The 25,970-nt window shown below is 41.4% G+C and overlaps 1 protein-coding gene across 1 annotated transcript in view; it reads left to right on the plus strand.

Moving 5' to 3' along the window:
* Window positions 1-25,970, plus strand: part of DDHD1 (DDHD domain containing 1) — a gene marked incomplete at its 5' end in the record, with an annotated part of 65,367 nt that overhangs the window by 7,383 nt on the left and 32,014 nt on the right. The window contains 3 exons of the mRNA XM_084287326.1: window positions 7,262-7,435; window positions 19,194-19,322; window positions 21,166-21,313. Coding sequence (XP_084143452.1) covers window positions 7,262-7,435; window positions 19,194-19,322; window positions 21,166-21,313 — 451 coding nt within the window. The remainder of the gene's footprint in view (window positions 1-7,261; window positions 7,436-19,193; window positions 19,323-21,165; window positions 21,314-25,970) is intronic.

A 25,970-nucleotide genomic window follows, 5' to 3' on the forward strand; every position in this document is an offset into this window, starting at 1 on the left:
GATTGTGCAAAAGTCCCGTGACTTTCAGTGGGATTCGAGCATGTGCTCAGCTTTTAGGAGTTCCCCGCGTGTTTGTCATGTGGCATGGTCATTCTTTTGCGGTTCAGTTTAGCTTTGAGCTCGTGCTGCTTCAAAAAATGCAAGCTGCTGTGGGTTGGAAAAGGGCTGGTAAGGGACCAGCTCCTACAGCTGGGACTGCAACACTGCAGCAACAAATTTTGCTGCTGGAAGCGCCTCACTTCAGAGTATCAGCACTGAAATTTGATCAGCTATTACAATGGATTAGGATTCAATACAAATAAGGCCCTAAACTTAAAGCTGCAACCCTGTTTCACGTTTCAACAGTCCAAATATTTTTTTTTGAGTGTTTCCAACACATCTTTGACATGGCTAGTGAGGTGGGCTTTAAGATTTTGTATTAAACAGTTGGGTTCAAGTTTGTGCAAAGAGTGATTGCAGAGATGATGGTGAAACTGCTATATAAAAACAGAAAAGTCCTTCCTGAAGAACGTGGTACAGGCTATAGTTTGGGGTGATGTACAGCAATCGAGATGAGAGATGACTTTGAAGGTATTCATCTGTTTCTGAGAGGTTTCTTCTGCACTCGATGTTTGAACCAGCCCCAAAGATCAGCCTTTCTTTTTTTGTTTTGGGTTGCTCCTTAGTGTAAACCAATTAAAAATGGTTCAGGGAAAAGCTACAACAAGCTGTTGCTTGAGTACTTTGTGTGGTCCTGATAAAACAGGTGATTTCACCTTCACAGCTGAGCAAAATACATGGTCCTCTCTAGCAGAGCCTGACATTGAAGCGAGTGCAGAGGCTTGCATGTGTAGCTGCCCTGCAGATCAGAGCTGGGAAAGAAAATCCCTTCTATGCCAATCAGATTGCTCTTAATATGTTTAGTCTCTGTGAAACTCAAAAGTAACTTCCACCTGTAATCTTGAAATTGGCTCCGTAAAGCAATTTAGAATTATTTGAAGGACCAGCAGAATAATATCCTTTACCACTCAGCGAATGAAATCTCATTTGATCTGGATGCTCAGTGAAATTCTGTCTCTCTAAATTCATGTAGCTACATCTATTAAGTTTTCTGAGGCCAAGATTTTACCCTTGAATTCCTCTTTAGGTTATGTTGTTACTTCTGGAAGAGCAGAGCAGCTTGCTGTGTTTGCAGTTAAACAAGGGAAGGTCGTCCTGGCCGTGATTAAAGAATGGTTCCATTTATTTAAATACCGGGAGCCTGCTCTGTCCTGAAATGATACACTGGGAAATAGCTAGAAAGCTATAGAACACTAAGCTGTAGCAAAAAGTCCCTTACTTAACGATTATGGAAATAATAAAATTTTATTTTTTTTGTCTTTTATTACATCTGTTTGTTCACCCCGTGTGCAGTCTGGTCAGTAAAACACAGGACTCTTCCATCTCATGATCAGCTTCTGTAACCATCTATTCTCCTAATTAAGCTTCCTGTTCTCATGAGTGTTTTTTTTTTTCCTTTTTTTTTTTTTTTTTTTCTTTATGAGACTACAAACCCAGTCATAAGGGAACTAAGTAAGAGGAACAGCTACTACCCTGCGAACTGTGCTCTGTGCATTTGCATTAGCAAAGGTAGGAGCATCATTACCACTGGAGAGGCAGTCACAGCGAGTGTTTTTAGGTGGGTAGGATGCGTGCTGGTGCTGCTTGGATAACACCAGAGCTTATCCTTTCACACCAGTGAGAAGTCTGATGGCCTGTGCAATAGTTAACACGCCGAAAATATACTTTCTAAGGACTGAGAAAGTAGCAATGAATAGCAAATGCTGAAAAGTCCAGAGCAGCATCAAGGATACTGTTGTAGAATAGGTTTATTTCAGTGGCTCGTGTCAATGTGCAGGTTCCTGTGTGTATTTTACATTGCACGTCTTGGAGTGCAGCACTCCCAGCAATGTTCAGTGCTTTCTAGAAGAACTGTTAATAGCAAACAAACAAAATCAAAACAAACAAAACACATTCTTGTACATTTTTCCCTCCTCAGTAAGTGTGTGGGCACCTCCCTTCATTATTTAAATAGCTTTCAGCTGAGATGTCACATATTGTAGCCTCACAGTTCCACTCAGTTTGTGCAGATAGGATCCTCATGCACTAGACATTGTTCACAACTGTGGTAGCAAGGAAGCCAAATTGAAGGAACAGAAATTACTGCACCGGAAAGCAGAAGTCCTGCATGTCAAGCTGACCACACTTTATGAACTTGCGTTACTTGTCCAGCCCTTTGGCTTTGTCATATTCAGCAGAATGTAAGTTTTGATCTTGACCTTTGAGACTTTGAAGATTATTTTAACCTTTTAGATCTCATTTGTGGGTAAATTGTCACAGCTGGCTGGAGCCTGGCATGTGGATGGAGCTAGAAATGCCTTGACTTTGCCATCAGACCTGAACAAGCTGCTTCAAAGCAACAAAACCAAGCTTACTGCATCTTGCTTTCTTCTGATTTCATTGCATCTCTGCATCTCCAGGTTGCGTGCTAGCTTGTATTGATATTTCTGAAACAGACCTTTGGTTTTCCTGTTTAAGCTCTGTAAACTTTTAGTTATAAGCTTCTCTGGTCTTAGTTTTGCAAGTTTTCTTGGCTCTCATCAAGGGACGTGAAAGAGGCTTATGAGCCACAGTTTATGCTGTACACTATTTAAATGTAGTTTTTTTTTAGTATTTTGCCATTTTAAGCAAAACAAATGGTTGTGTTCTCGTAGAAATAGAACAAGAAGAAAAGAGCAGGCAAAATCTGCTCCATCATTACTTTTCCTGCTGTATCCTGAAGGCTTTACATAGCTTTTTCCGTGCAATTGATATTTGGGTGGTGGTCACACAATTCAAAGATCTTCACAAAGAAGAATAGCTGGAGTATAACATATATAGGTTACTGCACCGTACTATGTGTTGCATGTGGTTCTTATTTCCACACAATTTTCTTCTTAAGAGGATTTAGGTGTTTCTCAGGGTGTAAATTGCATGTATCCTTGTCTCCTCACATAATTACAGCTCTTGTATTTAGCTTTTCAGGAAAAAAAAGGACTCGTTTAAAAATGTATAAACCCTTTGTTGCAGTCACTTAAACTATTTTTCTCCAGAAGTGGTAAAATATGTATGACTAATTAAAACAAAGTGCTTTTCATTAGCTCCTAATCTCTGCCATTCAAACTTCTGTAGGACTTCTTGTGTAAATATGCCCTGGAAGTGTCTAACCAGCCGAACCTATTGGTATCTTTTAGCTTGGAGCATCGCCAGCTGCAGATTATATGGCGTAAGACTTAAGGCAGTAAAGAAATCGAGGCAAATCCTTTCCTAGGGATCAAGGTTGTAGGGACAAAGATAAACAACATTTCATCTTACAGATCTTGAGTTCTGTATTGGTGGGGGGAACAAAAATGTATTATGATGTAAATAGCCTTGTATTTCATTCCTCCATAAAAGAAAAAAATGCTGGAAGACTTTAGCTTAAGCCTTCTAAAATCATCTGAACATTGAAGACACGAATTAATTTATGGAGCGTGGATAGGAATGAGTGAAACAGGGTCTCAAAATGGCTATTTGGGTACATCACTTTTTAATAGTGATCAATGTGATAGCCTGCGTTGAGTTCACTGGCTGAAGCAGTGTAATCTTTAAGTACCAGCACCTGTCTGAGATGAAGCAGTGTTGTTTACCAAGGCACACCTTTGCCGTTTCCCACAGCCAAGCAGCTGATAGGGAGCAATCTCTGCTGTGTTGTAATCGCCTCCTTTCCCCACCCGAGCCAAGGCAGGGCTTGGGATTGCCTTTAGCACAGTGCTCTTGCTTCGGAGCTGATGTACCCCTTGCTTAGTTTGACCCAAACCAAAATCCAGTGTTGCTCATATGGTACAGCCAACATTGCTCCGTTTTCAAAACCCAGATATTAATGGGAAATTGTTCTTCCCAACTTCTAACAAGAGGCAATATGGCACAGTTTGTTGTCATCTGTGATAAATTTGGTGATTTCAGTTCTGATAGTTCCCAAGCCATGCCCCTGATGGAAGGAAACATCGTTCGCTTGCCTCCTGCACCCAGAGGTTTTCCTGCGGAGGTTTCCCAGCAGGAGAGCAACCATCAAACCTGCCACCCAGCAGGAGCCAAGGAATGAGGCAAGAGGCACCGTGGCTGCAGGAGCAGGGTGAGATGGTTCAAAGGCTGCGGGGCAGCAACTGCTAGGTCTCCCCGAAATCCCACTGAGCTTTGGACTGTGGAATAACCTTGCTCAGTTTTTAAAGCCCTGGTCTGAAAACAAAGCTCCCTAATAATCTGTCTTTGGATCTGAGGGTGATTTATAGATGAAGTGTTTTCCAGATAAATGCCCTTTCCAGCCCTAGAGCCAGATACATTAGTTTATTCCTAAACTGAATTATACTGTAAAGATTTTACAATAAATTCTTTCTTATTTCAATCATGCCTTTTTTTTTTCATCCTGGCTGAGCCTTTCTGGAGGAGGCTCTTGCCCATCTATTATTTGAGAGTTGCTGTTGAATGCTGCCATCTACTTTTTTTTTTTTTTAAAGAACCATTGTGGGAAAGTTTCTTGGGCAGAAATAGCCTGAAAATGTTTATTTTAATTGCTAATGCTTAGAATTTTAGAAATCTGGAGGTGGAAATTCCCATGCGAAAACCTTGAAACCCTTCAAAAAGGAAAAAGAGGAGTCTTGTATTCATTCGGTGCCGAGTATAAAATAGTATTCATGTGCCTTTTAAAAAAATCTTTCTGTGGATTCAGTGAGTGGAGCCTCGTAAAATGCTTAGTCAAGAATTAAGGAATTGCTTGCAGATTTTCCCAGTAAGGATCGACATCTGACATGCCTGTGTCATTGGTTCAGCAACAATGGGATCCTTTATGTGCACTCGCATCCTATGTGTGCTTCATTTTTTTGCTACAGACAGTGCTTTGTTGTACGAGCAGCCTAACTGGATATGTGTGTGTATTAGCTCTGCTGAAAAATGCGGATATCTGACGGGTGTAAAATGTAGGGGGACGCAGCAAAGGTTAAGACAAGCACACGATGAGCAGCTCCTGTTCAGACTCACTTTTTGTTCTGGGTGCAGCTCAGTGTAACGTTGCTGTGGCTAAAGCTCTCATGTCGAGGAAGCTCGTTTCAAATACTGATGTTTCACACTTTACTGAGGTAGGTTCCAAAACCAGTTTACATTTTCACAGAAAATTTGTAGTGACTGTTGATTCCTGCAGTTTAAAGCCACCTCTTGTTTTGCTGATGGTTTGCATTCATTTTCATTAGCACCCCAGCCTTTTTATCCACCTGGTTGGATCATCAGTACCTGAAACATCAGAAATTCGGGGCATAACAACTCAGCTTTGCTGGGGAGAGCTATTTTAGCTGGGAGAACAGAAGTTGAATGGCAGAACCGGGTCCTGTGCTGCTTCTGGTTGCATTTTGGTCAGGCCAACCAGGCTGTGGTCTGTGTTCGTGCAGAGCTGGTGGTGCAGGGAGGTCGGAACATTTGACCAGCATTTGGAGGAATGCTGCTTGCCTGTAAATCTTTTACGGGAAAGGTTTTGAAAGCGGCTTTGGAACATTTGGAGCGTTCCTGCCCTGTGGGGAGATCATTGCAGGGAGATTTTCCTGTTGCTTTCGTAGGTTGTCGATGCAATGGTCCAAGGGATGGAGAGTTCAGAACAATTCAGAGGTTCCAAGTAAATAAGGGAGGTGCTGGCAAATCTCTGCTACTTACACATTCTCACCTGTGAGCAGCTGGCATGAAAAGTACTTAAAATACTTGTGCTGTGTATCCGCATCCATGGGCACAAGGTGTGCTAGGGGTATATCTGTATCAGAGGGCAGTGCAGAGGCTTCTGAACCTGCATCCAGCAACCCCACATCCAGCTAAGTGGGACATGGCCCACCCCAATGTGGTGCTCAGGCAATGAGAGATCTGCTGGCAGCTCTGCTGAGCCCCGCTGCGCTCCTGCCAGCCTGGTGCCAGGTCAGGCGCCTCTGCTTTCTGTCCTTTGCTCAGGAACCATGAAGTCTTTGTGCTTTCTATTGACTTTTTTCATTGGTTGGTTGGGTTTTTGATTTTTGTTTGCATTTTACCCCGTTAATGTTCCTTTACTTTTTTTTTGCATCCATTGTTTCTCTTTCAGCTGTTACCGGTTGTTCTCCCACCTTCCAAGTCGGAATGGATCTTTGGGCAGTAAAGCCTAGCTTTTTTTTTCCCATCCCCTTTTCCAAGCCTCTCCTTTTGTGGTTGAGGACTTCTTTGGAGAGCTGAGCTTGTGCATTAGTCTGTACACACACCAAATGTTTGCATTTGGCTGAGTTTCCCTTTATATCTGCAGGATGCAGCAGCACGCGTGAGCGTGCGCTGGAAATCAGCAGTGGGATCACCCGGGGGTCTCGTTCAGCCCCTTGGGTTTCTGTGCCAGTCCCACGAGGCTGGAGGTGCACAGACACAGCTCAAACACCCAGCACTCCTGTTCTCAGTCTTTCAGGTATAGGAGGAGAAATTCTGAGCCGAGCTAGCTAAAATGGATAGTGGTGTCTCAGCTTCCTTCAGGGAGCTGTGTAATAGGAGAATTCCTGCTCCCTGCAGCCCCAGTATTTAGTCGGGGCATCAGTCATGGTTTGGTGAATAGATACCAGAGACTTTTGTCTTGTCACGTGGGCAGCAAATGCTCTGCACCCAGCCTCCTCGTTCAGAGTGCTGAAAATGAAACTAGAGTGACAGGGACTGAAAACGACCCTCACTGCAAGACTGATTTTCATCAAGAAATAACTTGAAATGCATCCTTTATGTTAAGTGATATGCAAACGGAGTTATTTTGAGTGCTATTCCCAAAGGAAACAAAGCTCTGTGCAGTCAGGGTAAGCTGTGTGGTTTTGTCTCCTCGTTCTGCATCATCCTTATGACTTTGAAACCCCTGGTTCATGTTGGTCAAATTGCATAGAGAAACGTTTTAAATACAGGGCAGCTGGGTAGAGAGGAGAATAATCCCATTAAAGTTGGGCTCTTTTTTGAAATCAACCCTGAAGAAATTTTGCAGAATGTACATCTTTCTGTCCATCCTTCACATCCTCAAACACACAGCCCCGTGGGAAGACGTGGTGTTTCTCAAGGCAGCTGTGGTTACCTTGTTAGGGGTCCCAGCAGAGGGAGTGTAACTCTTTCATCAAAACACAACCGAGTTCCCTTTCCCTTTTATCTGCTGTCAGTCTGTGATCTGTAGCATTAAAAAATCTCTTGTTTGATTTTTTAGAAACTGAAAAGATTCCTGTAATGCGTGGACAATGGTTTATTGATGGTACGTGGCAACCTCTGGAAGAGGAGGAAAGTAACCTAATAGAGCAGGAGCATCTCAACCGCTTCAGAGGCCAGCAGCTGCAGGAGAGCTTTGATATGGAAGTATCAAAACCTGTTGATGGAAAGGAAGGTAAGATCACTTTTATAGTATGTTTTCTGGACAGCTGGTGTCTTTTTCTTTTATAAGAGCATGATCTGTGGTGGTTTTTCCATCCTATGTAATGAGCAATATTGTAGGCTTCAGTTTGCTCTCCCCTTCTCCAGTGCATCTTAATGTTGTAGGATTTCCTGCTAGCACATTTGATGAACGCTAAAATTATATTCATGGATCAACTTTTTGCTCCCACTTTGCTTTGTTTGAAATCTTACTTCAAACTGAAATCTCTTTGTGGGCCAAGAAGAGCGTCAGTGTCTGAATGCAGACTGGCTCTCAGCTCTCTAGCCCATGTTCCTAACTCTGCCCTAAAGGGAGCATCAATTTTACAGATGACATTTACGGATCGTTTTCCATTCTAGTTCAATCTGTGACTTTATTAGAGTAGTTTTCAGCTATAGAAAATCTTAGGCATTTGTACTGTTATGTAAATCCTTATACTTAATGACCAGGCTGAGGATGCCCAGTTAGCGTTCTTGGGAATCTCAGTCAAATGTATTTAAAATTTTTAAGAACAGTGTTCTGAAATTACTGTCTGTCTATTGCATGCAGTTGAACTGGTTGCTCTGGGTAAGCGTAGCACAGCAAAACTCAGTATTTTTGGCTTTCACACCTTGCTTTTGTGTTTTGGTTGTCACTTGTTCCACTTCCACAAAAAAAAAAAGAGCTGCAAGTACATTTTAGTAGCATTTTGGTTGTGTTATTCTTTACGGAGCAGCTTTATGTTTAAACTTCTTTAGAACTCAACTTTTTTTGTACAAAACAGTTAGAGAATGAAGGTGTTTTGGCCATGAACATGGAGGAGTACTGTGGGAACTGTGTGACCACGCAAGGAAAACCTCGTTAATAATTTAGAAGCAAGATAGTATTCAGGGTTCTTCTGTAATAACTGTAGGGAAAATCAGAAGAGCAATTTTTGACTTACAGAGCTTTGTTAGTAATGCAGGAAGCAGTTAAGTTCCTAACTCCCCTCAAAGCTAGCAAAAACTCTGAATTATTTTTTTTCTATTTGTACCACTTTAAAAATTCTTTCCCTCTGGCCAAGTCTGCAGTAGCCTTCTGCTTTAACAGCTCTGTCAGGTAGGTACATGAAATTGTGTGACCCCTGAGCCACAGAACTGTGCCAGCAAAAACCCTCTTTGGAAGGGCACTGTTACCTGTTTTTAAATGTGCTAATATTTATTGTTTCAGTGGACTGAAACAAAGCTCAGCTTTGCTATTACAGCTGTACTCTCCCCATGAGTGCAGTGTTGTTCTGGTAGGGCAGTATGCTTTTGCTTGGAAAGCACATCTTTATGGCTGCTGAGTGCTTCCAGCCTTTGGTAGCTTAACTTTGCATGGAAGGAAGGAATAATGTCTGTTTGCACTTGAGTGCACCTCATTGTATAAGGGTTGGAGCTCAGGTGGGCTTTTTTCAGCAAAAGTCTGGCTTATGGAATAGAAATTTTCAGATTTGGGGCAGAAAAGCTTGAGGAAAGTGGTGAGAAAGATACAGTCCCTGTTACTTACAAAAATATAAAAGACCAGAAAGAGATTCCAGAGAGATTCCACCAGAGCTTTTCTGAAAACTAATGTAAAAAATAATAGCTCTGTATGCGTTACCTGAAAACAGAATACGTGTAAAGTCACCAAAACCTTTCAATATTTTTTGTAGTAATAGGGGAGTTGCAGAAAAATTATTAAACAGAAAGTGTGGGAAGTGATTTTGTCACGATGATGTGCCTCTAAAACATCTCTGGTCAGCTGGCATCTATGATTGCCATCTGCACACAGCACTGGGAGAAGCTTTGTGACTTGCATGGTCTGTGGTGAAGTAAACCTAACTAGCCGAAGTGCTGAATTCAGCTTAAATTCCTTAAATGCCTTGTTGCTACAAATCATTGTAATTGCATCCTGTATTAAATACAGTTGGTCCCACCAAATTTTCCAGGTAGCTGTTATTAGCTGGTATGACAAATGGAAGTTAGAATAGATTTGTAAAATATCACTGAGAGGCAAAATGGCTGTTCACGATGCTGTGATAAAACATTGTAAATGGTGAAAAAACAGCCATCTTACATGACTCCTCAGCAGAAGTGAAGGCAATCTGCTGTAACAAAGCCTCCTATTACTTACATATAATTACTTTATTATTTGAACATGCCACTTTGCATCATAAATAATGAAAAGCTAGCTTGGCAATGAGAAACTTGTTGATACTCAGCTGACAAACTTGGTGGTTCCTGATTTTTCCCCCAGTTTTTGCTGTAATTGATGGCATCAGGCTGAGAAGCTAGGAGCAGGTTCCCATTCTGCTGCTCCTGCTTGGGATAACTTTAATAATCCTTTTCAGCCTACTACATTGGAGCAGCATATGATGTCCTGTAAGCTAGCATCTAAGATTCATTGTACAGTTCATGTGCTTTTATTTTGTTCTCTGAAATCTTTTCCTGGAGAAAACAGGACTATGAGCAAGTTTAGCAGGTGTTGGGCACCCTCAGCTTTTCAGTAGCCTGCTAGCACATCGCTGGCATTGGATTGACCCCGTTTAAGCACAGGCTGAGTGGTGCTGCTCCCCTTGCTTGTGTAGAATCAGCCATACAGACGAGTTCAGCTTTGCAAAAAGGGGCAATGAGCACTATGCATGTTACCTGTGCCCGTTCCTTGGCATTGTCCAAGCAGATTAATGTCACCTTTAGTAGTCCTGCAATATCTAGTTGATCTGGATTTTGTTCCCAGAAGGTTATGCTCTGTAGGAGTTCATAGATGAGGTTCCCAGCTACCAGAGCTCTTCCTGCTGCTTGTAGAAATGAGACAAATTCCTGAGATTTCTGGAGGGATGCTTAGCCCTGAATGTTTTAGCACCTGTAATGCCTTAAGAGGCCAGTTACCGGAGATCTCTGAAGTGCAGCGTGCATGTGAGGTGTGGGGATGCTACAGCTGATTCCCCAGGCCACCACAGACCAGGCAGATGTGTACATGGTGAGAAGGGATGGTGAGGGCACAAGCCTCTCTCTCCTCATCGACTGTGCAGGATGTTCTGCCCCCTGAGATGCCTCAAACCAGGCCAGAGGACTGTGACCAGAATACCAGTGGAAGGAAATGCTGCAAGGGCATCACCTCCCTCCTCCCTAGCTTGACTGCCCTCTCTTTCACATCTCATCACCCTGGAGCCTGCTTCGATCCTGGCTGAATTCCAGATGTGTTTTTCAGTGTTAAGGGTTAGTTTAATAGTTGATAGATACAGGAAGGGGCATTGCTCTTCTGTCTTGTAAGACAAGGTAACCACTACAGCTACAGGAGGAAACCACACTGAGGATGAGCACCAGAGGTTTGGCTGCATTTCTGTGTTGACTCTGTTGTGAAGGCAAATGTCTGCAGCCTGTGCTGCAATTGATGCAAATCACAAGTATAGTATCAGCAGATTCAGGAAAGTATCCTCTGGCTTCTCATTACTTTAAGGAATTTTAATTTTATTTTTTTTTTTGATTAGCTGTCATTTAGTAGTTGTAGTGGGGAGTAGAGCTTAATGTTTGCTCAACACTTTGCTAAAAGTGAATGAGTCTGACACATTACACCCCTAAATGAGATGCTGCATTGCTGAAGCAGTGTATGTGGGCTTCCAGGTCTGATTTGTTGTCCTCCTAGTAGACAATGTTGGGCCCTCAAATTCATTTATCTAGTACTTGTTTTGTTTTTGTTTTTTTCATCCAGGTAACACTAGGCTCTCTTATGTATTGGCTTTGCATAGCTTTCTTAAGGAAAACTCATTCTTCAAACTTCCAACTTAAGTCAATTAATTTTACTTCTAAAAATGTTTAAAAACATCGGACATAAATTAATATCAGCACAAGATGTAAGGTGATGTTTTGATCTAAATTCAAAATTTTAAATATGAATATTAACACTTAAAATATGAAAATATCTGAGGTTTTTATTTGATCACACTGAGAATGGATAGATATTTCTGTCTTTCTGCAGTAATACAGACCTTTCTTGTACTGGATAAACCCATTTGTAATACTCAAACGTATTACTGTTGTCAAATAATTCTATAAATATTTCTGAGAGACCTTTTTTATAACACTTGTTCTGCAAAGCAGTAATTGAGATGAAAACATCTAGAAAGGAATCCAAAAAGGGTAACGTAATACGTTGTTAGCAGTCAGTAAGCCTAAAATGCACAGAATAAAATAAGATTTAGAAGCTGCTTTTCGTGCGTGCTCAGGACTTCTTCAAGGAGCATCATTCTGTAGTGACTTTATGGTGTCAAGGCCATTGAAAGAGAAAACAGAACCATGCACTTAGATCATGGCAGGTTCTCAAAGCTCCTTAGTCGAGATGTTCTGCTAACAACATCCAGCCACATAAAGGCAGTGATGTTCTGCAACTTTACTGTTGATTTTCCTGCCTTGCTGTGTGGGCAGAGCCCACGTACCCCTTGCTATGAGCTCCTGTGGCACAGAGGAGCTGTCAGCAGGCAGCCCACTGCCCAGGTGCAGGGAGGTGATCAAGGATGGAGGAGCAGCTTCTGTGACACAGAACAGGCTGACTTTCAGCTGGAGGCTCTGTCCATGGGACCCACAGCTGCCTGGTATGTGGTAAAGCTTCAGTCTTGTCTGCTGCACAGAGGGGATCATGCTGGACAGGATTAAACTTAAAAGTTGATCTTGACTTGGGGGGATTGGAGCAGACCCAGTAAGTCCTTTCCATGGAAGTTACTCTGTGATCGATTCTGTGTTAGGTTATAAGAAATGTGGAAAAAAAATCCCCTGAGTCAGAATCAGAACAAATTCTATAATGCATTGATATTGAAACTGCCTAAGTCTATTGTGTTTTGTTATGGATTTTCGGTGTGTGGTTAGATGCCACGAGAAATAGAAAAATTACATTTGGAGTAGATGCTCCGTTCTGCCTTAGATTTCAAATACGCTTTTCCCTGTTCATTAAAAAAAAAAAAAAAGGCTTTTTTCGTTGTTGTTGTTGCAGCTGACGAAGTTAACCTTTACAAGTGAAAGCCTTGTTCCTAGAGCCAAAGTCGTCAAGATCAGGGGGATCTGTGGAGATCTAGTCCAACCCCCTTGCTCAAAGCAGCGGGACCGATGAGGGCAGGCTGCTCAGAGTGCTGCCAGTGGGGTTTTGATCATCTCCATCCAAGGAAGCTCTGGGCAGTCTGTACCAATGTTTTACCACTGTCACTATTAAAAAAAACTCTTACACTTGACTTGAATATCCTGTGTGTATTCCTCTTGTGAGCTGTATTGACACAGCGAGTAAAATACTCTGTAGACTAAATTATTCCATCAGGTCCCAAGTGCAGGAACTATGAGCCTAGTGTTCTTCTCCTGTAGAAAACAGATGTACAGCAGTAATACACTTAACCTGCAGCTGTATTAAGGCATCTGCTGGCAGAGCTGTTAGCTGAGGGTAGGAAGATGCGTGAGAAGCCCTTGACGCAAGTGTGGAATATCACCCACTGGCACTGGCGTAAGCTGCTGGGCTGCAGAGTACTAATTACTCCCGGTGTTTGAAAGGGAAGATGTCATTTCAGTTGCAATTTCCCTGTTTTCCAGCAGGCTGACCGATCGTTGCAGCTTTAGTGACTTCATGGATTCAGAAGCCCAACTGGAAACTTTGATTTCTCACTGGATTTAAGCACACCCTCTTAACTGCATTAATTTTTTGAAGCTAGAGCATTCTGAAACTATTTAGCATGAGGGACCCCAGAGAATTAGCACAGAAGAAATAGATTTCTGTAGCACCTCACTGTCAGTTTTGCTTAGGAAGCCCCCAAGATGTAAAAAGTACCTGATATAATAGAGTTTAACTGAGGACTTTTCTCTTGTTATGTACGTGCCAAGAGAAGCAGCTTCCTGACCACATAATTTAACTTGCTCAGCAGCAGCTTTCACTTACATTATATATTTCTACCATAATCACACAGCTCCGATGTGAAGGTAAGTCCATGAAAAAGAATCTTCTGGTCTGCTATGCAATATTTCAGTATTCTTAGTGAGATAAGACAATTAAAAATCTAATAAAAGTCATGGACTTGCCTTACCATCAAGGGGAAGCTCCTGTTTGCAGCTGGGAGGGCTGTCGGAGGCAAAGTGCATGCTGTGCTGAAGGCAGCTTCTAGAGGACTTACAAAACAGGGACAGGAGGATATTTTGGCTAATCTAACTTTTAATGATCCTCTTACACTCTTTGGGGAAAGTAATAGAGCTGTGATTAAAATGGAGTTGGTTTTTTTTTTTTTTGGTTTTAAATGCTTAGAGTATACTTAAGGGTTTCTGTGTTCTACCCTATACCAAATAGTGTGTTTATGCTTTTGTACACGTTAATGCAAAGGCACTCAGGGAGACTGCTTGTGCTGTGTCACAGCTTTCCTTTACTAATAATGCCTTTAGCTTTGTTGTGATGTTATAACCACTTCTGAAGAGTGATGAAATTGAATTTGGCTAATGTGACCTGACACTTTTGCTACAAAACCAGTTTAAATGTATATACATTTTCAATAAATGCACCAACTTTTTTTTTCCTAAAAATGTTAACATTAATGAAAAAATGACACCCCTTTTAAAAATTTTACTTTGAAGCTCAGTGTTTTTACTTTTAGTTCACTACTACCTCCCTCCCTTCTCCCTCCCTTCTTTGTTCAAATGGAGAGGATATAAGGAGAATTCAGATGCTGCATGTCTTAAGCGAAAGCGTTCCCAAGGTACAGTAATTGTAGATTTTTATTTTTTTTTTCCTTGTAGTACTCCTGCTTTAGGAAGCTTTAAATTCTAGTTTGCTCATACCAGTGAAATGTGTTAGAATTACATGCTTCAATGTCTTGAGCTGTGCTCGTGCCATTTCCTTCAAAAGGGAAGGAAAAAGCATCACCAATCCTAGAAGAAAAGTAGCAGCGTTGTAAGTCATAGAGAAAGTAGATGTTAGCAGTATGATGCTATAATCTCTGTTATAATTGCTTGTGATTGATAAAAACTATAAACTTTTGTTATGCTCTTACTACGTGGTTTGGCTTTTTCAATAACCTACAGGCAACTTTCTCTACAGGCCTGGTGTTAAGATAAATTATGTCAGAGAAGGAATGGGGGATTGAACTGAATGAAGAGTTTTATACTAGATAATATTTTGTTTGCCACTTTTTGGATAATGCATGCATCTTTAATTTTGTGTTGTAAATTATTTTTATAGCAGCTTTTGTATACTGAAATGAAATAAGACTTTGGACACGTGATATAAAAAAGGGAGGCTGTACAGGATGCATGATCAAGGCTGCTGTGTCACTGAACTGTGAACTTTGCAGCAGCTGATGTGCAAATTTGTTTCAGAAGGTGGGAGTAGAGCCATTAATGATTGCAGGAAGCTCAAAAGTACCTGTCACTGATCTCTTTCTCCGGCACCGTTAAAGCATGGTAATACTTAAACTAAGATTAAACTCTTAGTGACTGTGGAAATAGACTTCTGAAAACTGCACCTTTGATTTAAAATGTAAACACACATGGTAGGTTTAGAAATCTTCTTGTCATGCCATATATTCTTTTAGTTCCTAGGAATATTTTGAAGGATGAGAACATATTTTGACATGCATTAATACTTGCCATTTGACTTCCTATAATGATATTTTTTGGTAACTGAGTCCAAATGCAAATGCCTGAACTCCAAATGGTGCATAGTCAACTTTTTCCTGCCTCTTCCCACACATGTAACTCAGATTTGTTAAAGGTGAAGAGTGTAACTTCTGTCTTAAACAGTAAGAAAAGACTTCTGCCTTTCATTTTGTCCTTGTAGTTTTTAAATTATTCTATGTATTTTTCACCAAATCATGTTCAGTTGTATTGGTGAATGGGCTTGAATTAGAGTTGCTTTTATAGCAATTAGTGGTGTTCATGCATTAAGAGGTGGTGAAGTGCCATAGAAAAAGGACAGCAATGTGAAACAGCCCAATTTGATTAAAAGCAACAGCCTTTTTCATGTTCTTTTGTGTATTAAATGAAAAATAATGATTTAAAGTCCACAACTGTACCTCAGGTTTACATACCAGAACTTCAAAGTTGTTTAAAAAAGAACAATAATGGCCAAATTATGCTTTCAGCTGTGTGTATGATCTGGCCAGCTTTTGTGCAGAAACTGAGGCTGATTGCAACACAGAGTTATTTAAAAATAAATTTGGAGGAGGAGGGAAGGCAGGAAGGGATTTCAAACTGTGTGTATCCTTCTCTGGTCTTTATCCCTAACTGGAGTGACAGTGCCTTTGTGGAGCTCTTAGCACTTCAAAGATGCTTTCCTCTATTGATTTTGACGTGAGCACAGAAACTGGTAGAAAAGAATCGCCCCATGCTTTGGTCTTGGCAGGTAGATGAAAGCACTGAGTGGAAACCAGGTGCTTACCTTAAAAGATACTTAATTTAAAACTCTTGGCTCTGTGAAATGCCATCTTCTAGTGCCTGTCTGCCAGTGCTTTCTGCTGGAAGTGCTACAGGAGCCAGGTGGCTGTTTGCACTGGCAGTGCACGTGCAGTGTGCACGTCCCCAGCTTCTCCATGCATTTTGTGCTATTGGCATGAAAAAAAAAACAATACAAGCTTCCTGCTCCTCAGTTATTCTCTAGTCATTTTGGCTCCAGATGAGTTTCTGCTGTCTAATTGAGACCAGGTTCTTCAAGGCTGTAGGAATACATACTTCGTATTTTCTTTTTTGTTGTTTCTCTGTTTTCATATTTAGACTTTGTAGAGGGTTTTTTCCATCTATGTTCATCTGTCTTGGTGAAACTGGAGATTTATGTGATAGAAAAGAGTGAAAAATAGAAAATTTTTTAGCCAGTAGAAGGCCTTTCTTGATCCATCTCATTTCATCTTTGCTTCTCTCTGTCTAGCAGCAGCCTGTCTTGCATCTGCAGTGGGGCTGTGCCTTCTTATTCATACTCTAGGTGTCTGTCTTGGTTGGTATTCCTGAAAAAAAAAAAGAGGTTTGTTTCTGGCTACAGAAGAAAGCAAAACTTGGTCTCATTTCTACGGGCTTGGTCTTTAATAGCAAACCATAAAACTGAGCTGTGTGCAGATTGCTTAGGGGTTTTGCCAACTGGGGAAGACGCATCTACAACTCCTGCTAAGGAAGCTGTGCATCTTCTTAGTGTCAGTGAAGTAGCTCATGTGAAAACAAAGCTGCAAGAAGTCAGATCCAGAGGGAGGTTCCTGTCCTGTGGTTTTACGAGGAGATCTTCATCTTTTCTGCCTGCCTTTCAGAGATGCCTTAGTCACAGTCAGATCTCAGTGGAGCTCAGCAACATCCTAACCTGGTGCCGTGGGATGAAGCCACAAACACAGCGAGCGTGCTGCTGGAGGGCCAGAAGGCAGAGGAATGAGCATGAAAAGCATTCCCCTGTGCTGTACCCACTGCCTGATCTGAATTCTGCAGCTTGCTACCTTCTGCTTCCTCAGGCAAACTGTGACATGCCTTGGTGACTTTCTGACACTCTGTGTCGCTTCTTGGTGTGAACAGCTCCGGAGTTGTCACTTTGGCTACCTCTGCAACGTGCAAGAGGTTTACATCACAGTCAGCCTCTGTGTCTGAAAACAAAATGTAAATCAAATCTTCAGGAAAAACATTCTCTCTTTCCCATGTTCAGGTTCAAAATAGCGATGGCAGTCCTTGTTATCCCATACCTGCGAAGCATGGTTTGCATCTTTTTTCTTTCTTTATTTTTAAGAATCATTATTTTCATAATAATCTAATTTTTCAAGACAAAGCACCTTTTTAAAATGTTATTTTTGGTGTTAGATGGAAAGGAAGGATACATAGTCCAAGTGCTGTACAAAAAAAAAAAAAAAAAAAAAAAGGTTGAAAAAGGTTGGGGGGACCACCCCTGATTGCATACAGCATTTAAGGATCACCCATCCCAAACCACTCCCTTTCCAGTGGTGGTAATAAGCAATTCAGTCACAGGCCTCTCTGCTTCTTGCTGGGCACGGTTTGGACCTTGAACACGCAATCTTCAAAGGCATCATGCTTCCAGCCCTCCTCTGTCAGCTTCCCCAGGAACATACTGAGTGATTTCATAGAACGTGAATGGAACAAGCCTGTTAAAGACCTGCTGGATGATGCATAAGAAGTCTGCAGCGATCGTGGATTTGGGGATAGAGGAGTTTGCAGACAGATCAGCAAAGAAGTCACTTTGCCACTGGACTCCCTGCCTCTCAGGACATCACAGACTGGTGCATTGACTCCAAGCCTGAAAGAGGAAGCTTTGTTGGGAATTTCCTTTCTTATCCAGTTCTAAACTGGGATTTCTGGGCATGAACTCATCTCTCTGCCTGTAGGGGTGTTTAGGAAGCAGTTTGCTCATTCATTGAGTTCTCACTAGATTATTTCGTGCTCTGGCCAGTCATCAGCCTGGGCTGACGTGTCTGCCCTGCAAAGTCAGGCTGGCTTCCCTTCCTCTTCTCTGCTCTGCCAGTGTCAAACAGCCATGTAGTTCTAGTTACTTTTTGTGTATCAGTTATATACTGTGGCGAAAGGGGTCATCCTTTTCTAATCCCCTTGTTTCTTAGAGACTTGATTCAGTTTGTCATAAGGCTTAGTTCTGTCTGCCTCGGGGAAAAAAAAAAAAAGCACATACTATAGGAGAAAGGTCACAACATTTAATTTAATGTGGCTGGTTTGTGCTGCAAGAGAGTTAAAATACGAAACCATGATGGCTCAAGTTTTCTCAGAATGTTTTTAGAGTACAAAACATACGAGTGACTTTAAGTAGGGAACAGGCTAGAGCTCCACTTGTTACGGAAAAAAATAAAATTCCTCTGGGTGTTTTCCATGACTTTGGGCTTTTTAGCAAGACCAATGACATAGTTAAATAACACTTTCTTGTCAGAGGGCTATTGCTGTTAGTTGTCAGCTTTCCAAGTATTGCATATCCCGCATTAGATGAGTCCTAAGCAGCAGATTTCCAAACCTAGGTGAAATCTGCATTACAAGCAATAGAGCTGTGATATGGTTTTGCTTACTCGAGCTCCAAGCTCAGCTGAGAGTTTCTGCCTTGCATTACAACATGCCTGCTGTGCTTAATCCGACAATCGGGCAGTGTCATGAGGTTGGTCCCAGAATTCAATCAGTTCCAAATCTGGAAAACACAGGAACTGCACAAATGCTCTATAGAGCTCATAGTGGGCTTTGAAAGAGCGAGATTCTGTTCGGTGCCAGAAATTACTCATTCAGAGGCTTTCTCATTGAACTGCATTTCCATCTCCTAGCCGTTTCTGAAAGGCTAGCAGATGCAGTGGAGCCTTCGAGTAACAGAGCCTTGAAAGCCTCTGTGTTGCTGTGGAGCTCCGTAGCCTTGGTCAAAACCAGGGATCCCACTGAGCAGTCACAAGACAGAGAAAATAGGAGTGCAGCTGAGCTTTTCTAGCAAAGAGTACATGGGGCAGCTACCTGGTTGTCACACCAGCCAGCAGTATTTTTGGGATGCATCTCCCTGCCTCCCCTGTTCTTTGTTTTCAGTTATGGATATATTTTGGAAGCCCAAGGTGAGGGTGACAGGAGAATGATGTGAAATGTCCTCAGAGTGGGTCTTCAAATTGCTGTTTGTCCTGGTAAGATGGATATCTTACAATTCAAGTAGTGTGAATGTAGGCGTAATAGAGCTCTAGATTTTAAAGTGTGTGTGAATTACCCTTCTTTCTGTGTTTGAATGGGCTTTTGTTTTCCTTTTATCCATCTAAATTAAATATTGTTCCTTTTTGCTGCAGCTATTCATAGTCTAAAGTTGAGTCGCAACCACGTGGACTGGCACAGTGTGGATGAAGTGTATCTTTACAGTGATGCAACAACATCTAAAATTGCAAGAACTGTTACACAAAAGTTGGGGTTTTCCAAAGGTAATATTTCTCAGAGTTTGTAAAGATTTTTTTTAAATATCGGTATTTTAAGATTGTTACTTTAAGACTAGAAGAAGACTTCAGGTTTGAAGTTATAATATGTGACTGGCCCATTTTTGCTGTTGGAGTTTTGTAGAAGGGTGTAATAGGTGCCTTGGGTTGTTGTGCATAATTGTAATTATACATGAATAGTCTGTGGCATATTTGTATTACATTTCTTATTATTACTTTAGAAGCAGCAGTTTTCATAAGCTTACTACTGTAATACAACAATGGCAGTGACTAACAGACACAATATAAGAATCACAGTTCCCTTTGCAACCTTAATTTTGCTGTCGTGTACTTGCATACTGTGATGCATTCCTTAAATACAGGATCATAGATTCCCCTCTTGCCAGTTCTTGTCTTTTTCAGTTCATTAGACAGACCTATGAACTGCGAGGAGGGGTGAGCAGCTACGCCTAGACAGAAGGTATTTTCAGTACAAAACCAAGCTCATTTAAGCTCAAAATTACCAGGTATAAAGCCAGTGAGACTGAGAAGGTTGGAAGAGAGGATGTTCCCCCTCAAAGGAAAGGCAGATTGTTGCCAATGTGGAAATCTGGAACTTGTCCTCTCTACAGTAATGTTCCTGTGCAGTGTTGGACAGCTACAAAAACAAGAAAATACACAAATTCCATTTGTTTTCTTCTTTGGTCTCTGAAGAGACAAGATCAAGTAATAGGTTTGGCTTTAATCTCATGCCTCTGTTCTGTAATTAATGCCCTCTTAACCTACAGGGCTCTTGGGTGGATACTTAATTAATGTTTGCCAAGAATTAATATAATTCAATGCTGTTGCACAAAATTACAGAAGAAATGAAATAGTCTGTATCCAGAACATGATTTGGGCAGTGTGTAATAAATAATAAACAAACTCTGTCCTAAGCAGTTTGGGGTAAGAAATATCAAATAGAAGCCCACTTGATAAATCTGTCCTGTGTAAAAACCACCCTTAGTGTTTTTGTTGTGTTTTCCTCCTCCTTAAAAGAAAACCAAGTTGTTTGTTTGGGATTTTCACGTGAGGAATGATGCTTTCTTCCTCTGTATGGCCATCTGCAGGGCTTGCTGGATTCATCCTTCTCTCCCATTGCGCAGCCAGCGTTCACATGAGGCTGTTGCCTTCTATATGGGTCTGTCACTAGAGGGGGATGAAGCCACGCTGTGCCAGTGGGTTTCACAAGCCATCAGCAGGACGGCAAGAGGATGCCCATATCTGCCAGCATCATTGATTTTTGGTTTGGCCACTCAGCTGGGGAATGAGTGAGGAAATCTGAGGATGGATGGGCTTGGAATAAAATGTAGATTTTTCCCGTCAGAGTGAAAAATTGCAAAGCTTTTCAGCCAGTTCTCTTAATGGGGTCAGAGAAAGAGTGACAACGCATATCGACTGGCTGGCAAGACATTTCAATGATCACTTCATGCTGTAGAAGTAAGGTGAAAATATAAGGAAGTTTAATGGCTGAGGTACATAGAAGCAGAGCACTGTGTTGTAAAAGTGGATGGACAATTATACAAATGTTTTCCAAAAGCTGTTTTTCCAAACAGCTCTGAAATTGGTTGTCTTTACAGTGGAAATAGCCTATTAATGCATCGAGTGATACAGTTAATTGCACCTAGTTGCTCAAATCTCTCAGGAGTTTGAAACTGCAGATTCTTAAAAAGTACATGCTAATTCTTTTTGTATAATTGTATTTTCAGAATACTTTAATGTATTGGTCTGAGACAAATGAAGCATCTGTCAACGTGTAAGACCATTGCACTTCGTAGAATGTAACTGATCTAGGATAATGTTTTTTCTACAGCTTCAAGTAGTGGGACAAGGCTACATAGAGGCTATGTAGAAGAAGCTACCTTAGAAGACAAGCCACCACAAACTAGTCACATTGTGTTTGTTGTGCATGGTATTGGGCAGAAAATGGACCAAGGAAGGATCATCAAAAATACAGCTATGTGAGTCCTTCATACTATTTGCAGTAGCAACTCTAGCCTGAATGAAACGCTGACTTATAAATGATAGCAGACGCTTCGGTTTAAGCTGTATCTCTTCCTATTTCCTTTCCCCACTCTTCCTCTCACTCACTAGTCTTTATATTGTGGGTGCACTACTTCCTATGTCAGTTCAACTGTATGGGCCTAGTGAGAGGAGCTGCAAGCCAGAAGAGCAAAGATACATCCAGTTTTCATGACCAATGCTTAAGACTTTCAGGGGGCTCGTCAGTGGATTTCTAGCACTGGTTCTCAGTGACTTTGCCAACTGGGTGAGGAGAGATTTTGATCAAAATGAAGGGGAATCTCCATTCATTGCTCCTGCTGGTTGTCAGAACAGCGAGCAAGTGAAATGCATGCTGGTAAGAGAGGGAAAATGAGGGGATTGCGTGAATGTTGGCATTCCTATCAGTGCCGAGTTACTTAATACAGTGGGAAGCTCAAGTTGAGAGTCTACTCACTGAGTTCTGAACACAGAAGTCTGATGAAAAGTACAACAGAATTAAATGCTTATGGGATCTTTTAATGAAAAGTCTTTTGTGAAGCTTGGTTTGCAGATGTTTTTTGATTTGACATCCGAGCTAATTCAGAAGGCCACTTAGAGTGCTGGTGAATAGGAGGAGAAACTCCCAAGTTATTGAGAGTGCTGTCCCTGAAAACACCTTTGTTGAATATTAGAAGGAGTTGTAAAGTCTTGATGACAGCACTGTGGGGACAAGGTGGTGTTAAGGAACGCTTCATTAGCTGAAAGAGGAGGCTAAAAGTGCTAACTGCAGATCTCTGTTGTATGGATGGTTTACTACATGTGTCCCAAATAGTTCCGCTTCCCTTCAAAGTCAACAGCAATAGTAGCACACCCAGTGCCTCTTGTTAAGGCATGTGTAGAGCTAAGATTGCTGATTTCATGGTAAATTAACAACTATGTAGGTCAGTACTCATGTGAGTGACAGAGGTGCCATCGTGTCAGCAGGCTCTTGTGTTCATTCAGCTCGTGGTTCCACTCATGTCCTCTGGTACAGTAGATTAGGCCTCTTGATTTCACTGCTGTGTCATTTGTCATCTCAAAGCATCAACCTGCTACTCCCTACTCTCCTTGTGTAGCACTTCGCTTCTCTTACATTTGTGGTGTTTAAGAGCAAGCAAGCAAAACTGGAGAGAGAAACCTTTTTTGATAAAAATCTGAAACTAGTCACCAAGATAAATGTAAAAACTTACATTTTTGTAGGAGCCAATTGCACTGGTAATGCAAGCGTCCTAAATATAAGTTGTTGTTTTAACAGCTACCAGAAATAAAACTTCCACCTTGGAGTCGTTTTGTCTTTTCCTTTCCTCCAACCCTATTTTGCATTGAAAATACATACAGGGTTTGTCTGTGTGGATTAATTTTAGCTCAGGACACAGCGCATAGGTGTCCATTCCATAAGAAGTCTGACTTTAATTGGCAGCCCATTCTATGACACATTTTATCTAAAAGGGAAGCAAGACTCTTTGTGCTTCAGTAAATTCTGCTCTGGTCTCAGATACCCTCAAGAAATACCAGACAGCACTGCGTATTCTTTTAAAATGCTAATTATTGGCATAAATTGTCTGTGCAAAATCAGAAAATGAAAGCATCGTGTTAGATTGAAATCTCATTTTTTTCTAATAGCTTAAAAAACTTATCAGTAGAGAAGATCCCATATGTTCTAGGAAGAGATTTTAGAAGAAATGTCTGCCAGGCCGGCAGTGTGGCAGTTCTCACAAGCCGTACTAACACTTTCTGTTAGCACTTTCATCTGTGATCTGTGTGTGTGTGTGTTTTTCTTTTTAACTTTTTTTTTTTAATGTTCTTGTGCATTAGGGACACGAGAAGTCAAATGTTGCCTTTTGAAAAAGGATTAGAAGGACAGGCAGAAGTATTTTTTGACCCTTTAAAGTAGAATCTAAAGAGCAAATAATTCATTGTTGTTTCCTTTCAGGTAGGCAGGCTTTCATGGGAAGCCTGTAGTTGCAGCCATGCTAAATCTGGAACTTAAGCCCTAAGTCTGCCCACCAGTGTCACCATCCCTCCTTTCTTCCTTCACCAATATCTGGATATCACCAGCAGTGGCAGAAAGCATTAGCAGCCCCCAGAGCTCACCACTGTCTTGGGCTGCGCTCAGCTTTGTGTGTCACTTGAGAAATAGATGTTACCTGTGTGGGAACCCTGGGGTAGGCATTGTGTGTCCCTTAGAAATAGAAAGCTGCTTTTGCTCTGGTCTGTCTGGTGTCTTTGATAAGCAAGTAAATGCGAAGCTTGCTGTAAACTGTGTTATTCCAACAGTCTGGTGGGTAGAAAGAAGAGGTGAACTGCACAACACCTTGCGTTTTTTTTTGGTATGGTGCTTGAAGGGACTGTGGGATCTCTGGATGGGGATGATTGCTTGGGTTCCTTCCTTTTCTCCCATCCTGAAAAACCTCTCTTCTGCATTTCGTCTTTGCCACGTACATATATTGTTGGTTCTTTTTGGTTCAATCTACCCTAGTGTAAAACTTTTGTATTTATTTCAGCCTGTGTGAGAGCAACACTTCAGTTCAAAGCATAAAATCATAGTCACACTTGAACAAGTGGTATTAAAAGAAGGGGAAAAGAAAGAGAAATGCAAAAATGCAGCTTATAACCCAGACATGGAGTGCTCTCTCTGTAACCCAGGTGGGTTGAGAGACCCTACCAGAGCTCACTTGATATGCTGTCCTCAGATTACTGCCTCGAGAAGGACCTGGTACAGCTCATGATGTATCTGCATCATTAGGCAGATACTGTTGGTCACAGACTTGAAAACAGAACCCTGCTTCCAGGGTAATTTAAAATTGCATGCGCTAATTTCATTAAGAAATGGAGTTCAGTCTACTCATTAATGTGGTTCGATGCTAGGGTTGCAGGGCATCCTCTAAGTAGGTAAATGGAAAAGATGCGTTTTATCAACGTTTGAATGAACAGGTCTTTAAAAGATGTGACATGATTTTGTTTCTTCACAGTCAAGTTAAACACATTTATTATCTAAATGTAGCACAGCAGCTGGTACAACAAGCTGCTCCTGTCATTGCTGATATTAACAGCAAAACTTGTCTGAGAAGAGACAGTACCTCCTCCAGGCTGGATCAATGATTCAGCTGAGCTAACGTGGACAGAATAATGCTCTGTGAGATGCTCCAGAAGAAAAGGAATCATTTTTTTAATGGAAGAAGTTATATTCTGTATTTGTATGTAATATAAAAAGGATTTGCCATCAGATGCAGTATTCTGACATTACTGGATTTCTGGTGTGGTACAATGTTAACGTTTAAAAGATGATAATTTGAAGATAATCTTTTAATTGTACATACTTTCACACTTAGTTGGAATATTTGTGCTCCGCAGCCTGGTCTCATTTTGATGAAGTTGTGCTTTAAGGTTGTGTGTGGTGGGAGGGGTGGAGAGGGGTGTCCTTAAATATACTAAATAGAATTTGGGAATGTTGCTATCCATGTTTCCAACCTCCTTTAAAAAAGAATCTTCTTGTTCTACCACAGGCTGACCCTCTCAATTTTATAAACTCCTGTGCTTAATAATTGAATGGAGTAACTGGTCTGTGTATTTCCATAATAGCTGTAATGCTTCTTGGCTGCTCTTTCTCCAACCCTGGTATCTGTCTGCCTCTGTCTGAATCTTCTGTTTTGATTCAAAATTTGTATTTGCCTGTGCTGCTGCTCGTAGCCCCAAAATTGCTGTCTGCACAAGCACATCATCTTGGCGTTCCATAATCACCAATTACATTTTTATTGCAAGCCCCATTAGAAAGCTTTTTAATTGTGGATTATCATTATAATTACTTCAGAATAGCTGTTTTGGTAAATTTCCAGTGGTACGCAAGCCCTTGCAGAGCCTCTCAGAGGCCTTTCAATGCATTGAATATTTGCTGCTTGAATCTTAAATCAAGATTTCCTAGTAGAACGTTTTCAATGTTTTTGGCTTTTCATGCATTTGGTAGGTGTGCTTATTTTCCATTTAAGGGTAGCATTTCATTACATATTACGTGTTTGTCTTCCATTCTTTGGTGCTGGCAATAATTGCACGTTCTGCAGTTAGGCATGCAGGCGGTAACAGTGGCTGTACCGGTTTCAACTTGAGCTTTCTTTGGAAGGTAAATGAGTTCAGCCGAAGAGGTAAAAGGTGATGGTTAGGGTATTAATACTCTTGTACGAGCTTGTTCTGTGTGTGTTTATTAATTATCTAACACGACTGCATATTGGACCAAAAGTACAATAGCCTGCTTAGGACTTAGGCACAACTCTGCATCTGTTCCTGCTCCCTTCCACTTTCCCTACCCACAGCAGCACAACTGACTGTACAGCCCCATAATCCAGATCACTGCAGTTACCCAAAGACCCAGAACCCTATTTGGATGATTGGAGGCACCGTCAGGTTAAGGCAGTGGGAACAGGGAGTGCCTGATCTGCTTCAGTGCCAAAGGTAGCATCTCACCGAAGGACATCCTTGCTGCTGGTTGGAAATCCGTGCTGCTGGGTAGGGAGGCACCTGCATTTTGAGTACCTGGACCTCCACAATCTTGTCCTGGGGATCCCGTAGTCATAACCGAGAAGCTTGGGTTCCTTTGGTCAT

Source organism: Netta rufina, assembly GCF_964035555.1.
Source record: "Netta rufina genome assembly, chromosome: 5".
Lineage (NCBI taxonomy): Eukaryota > Metazoa > Chordata > Aves > Anseriformes > Anatidae > Netta > Netta rufina.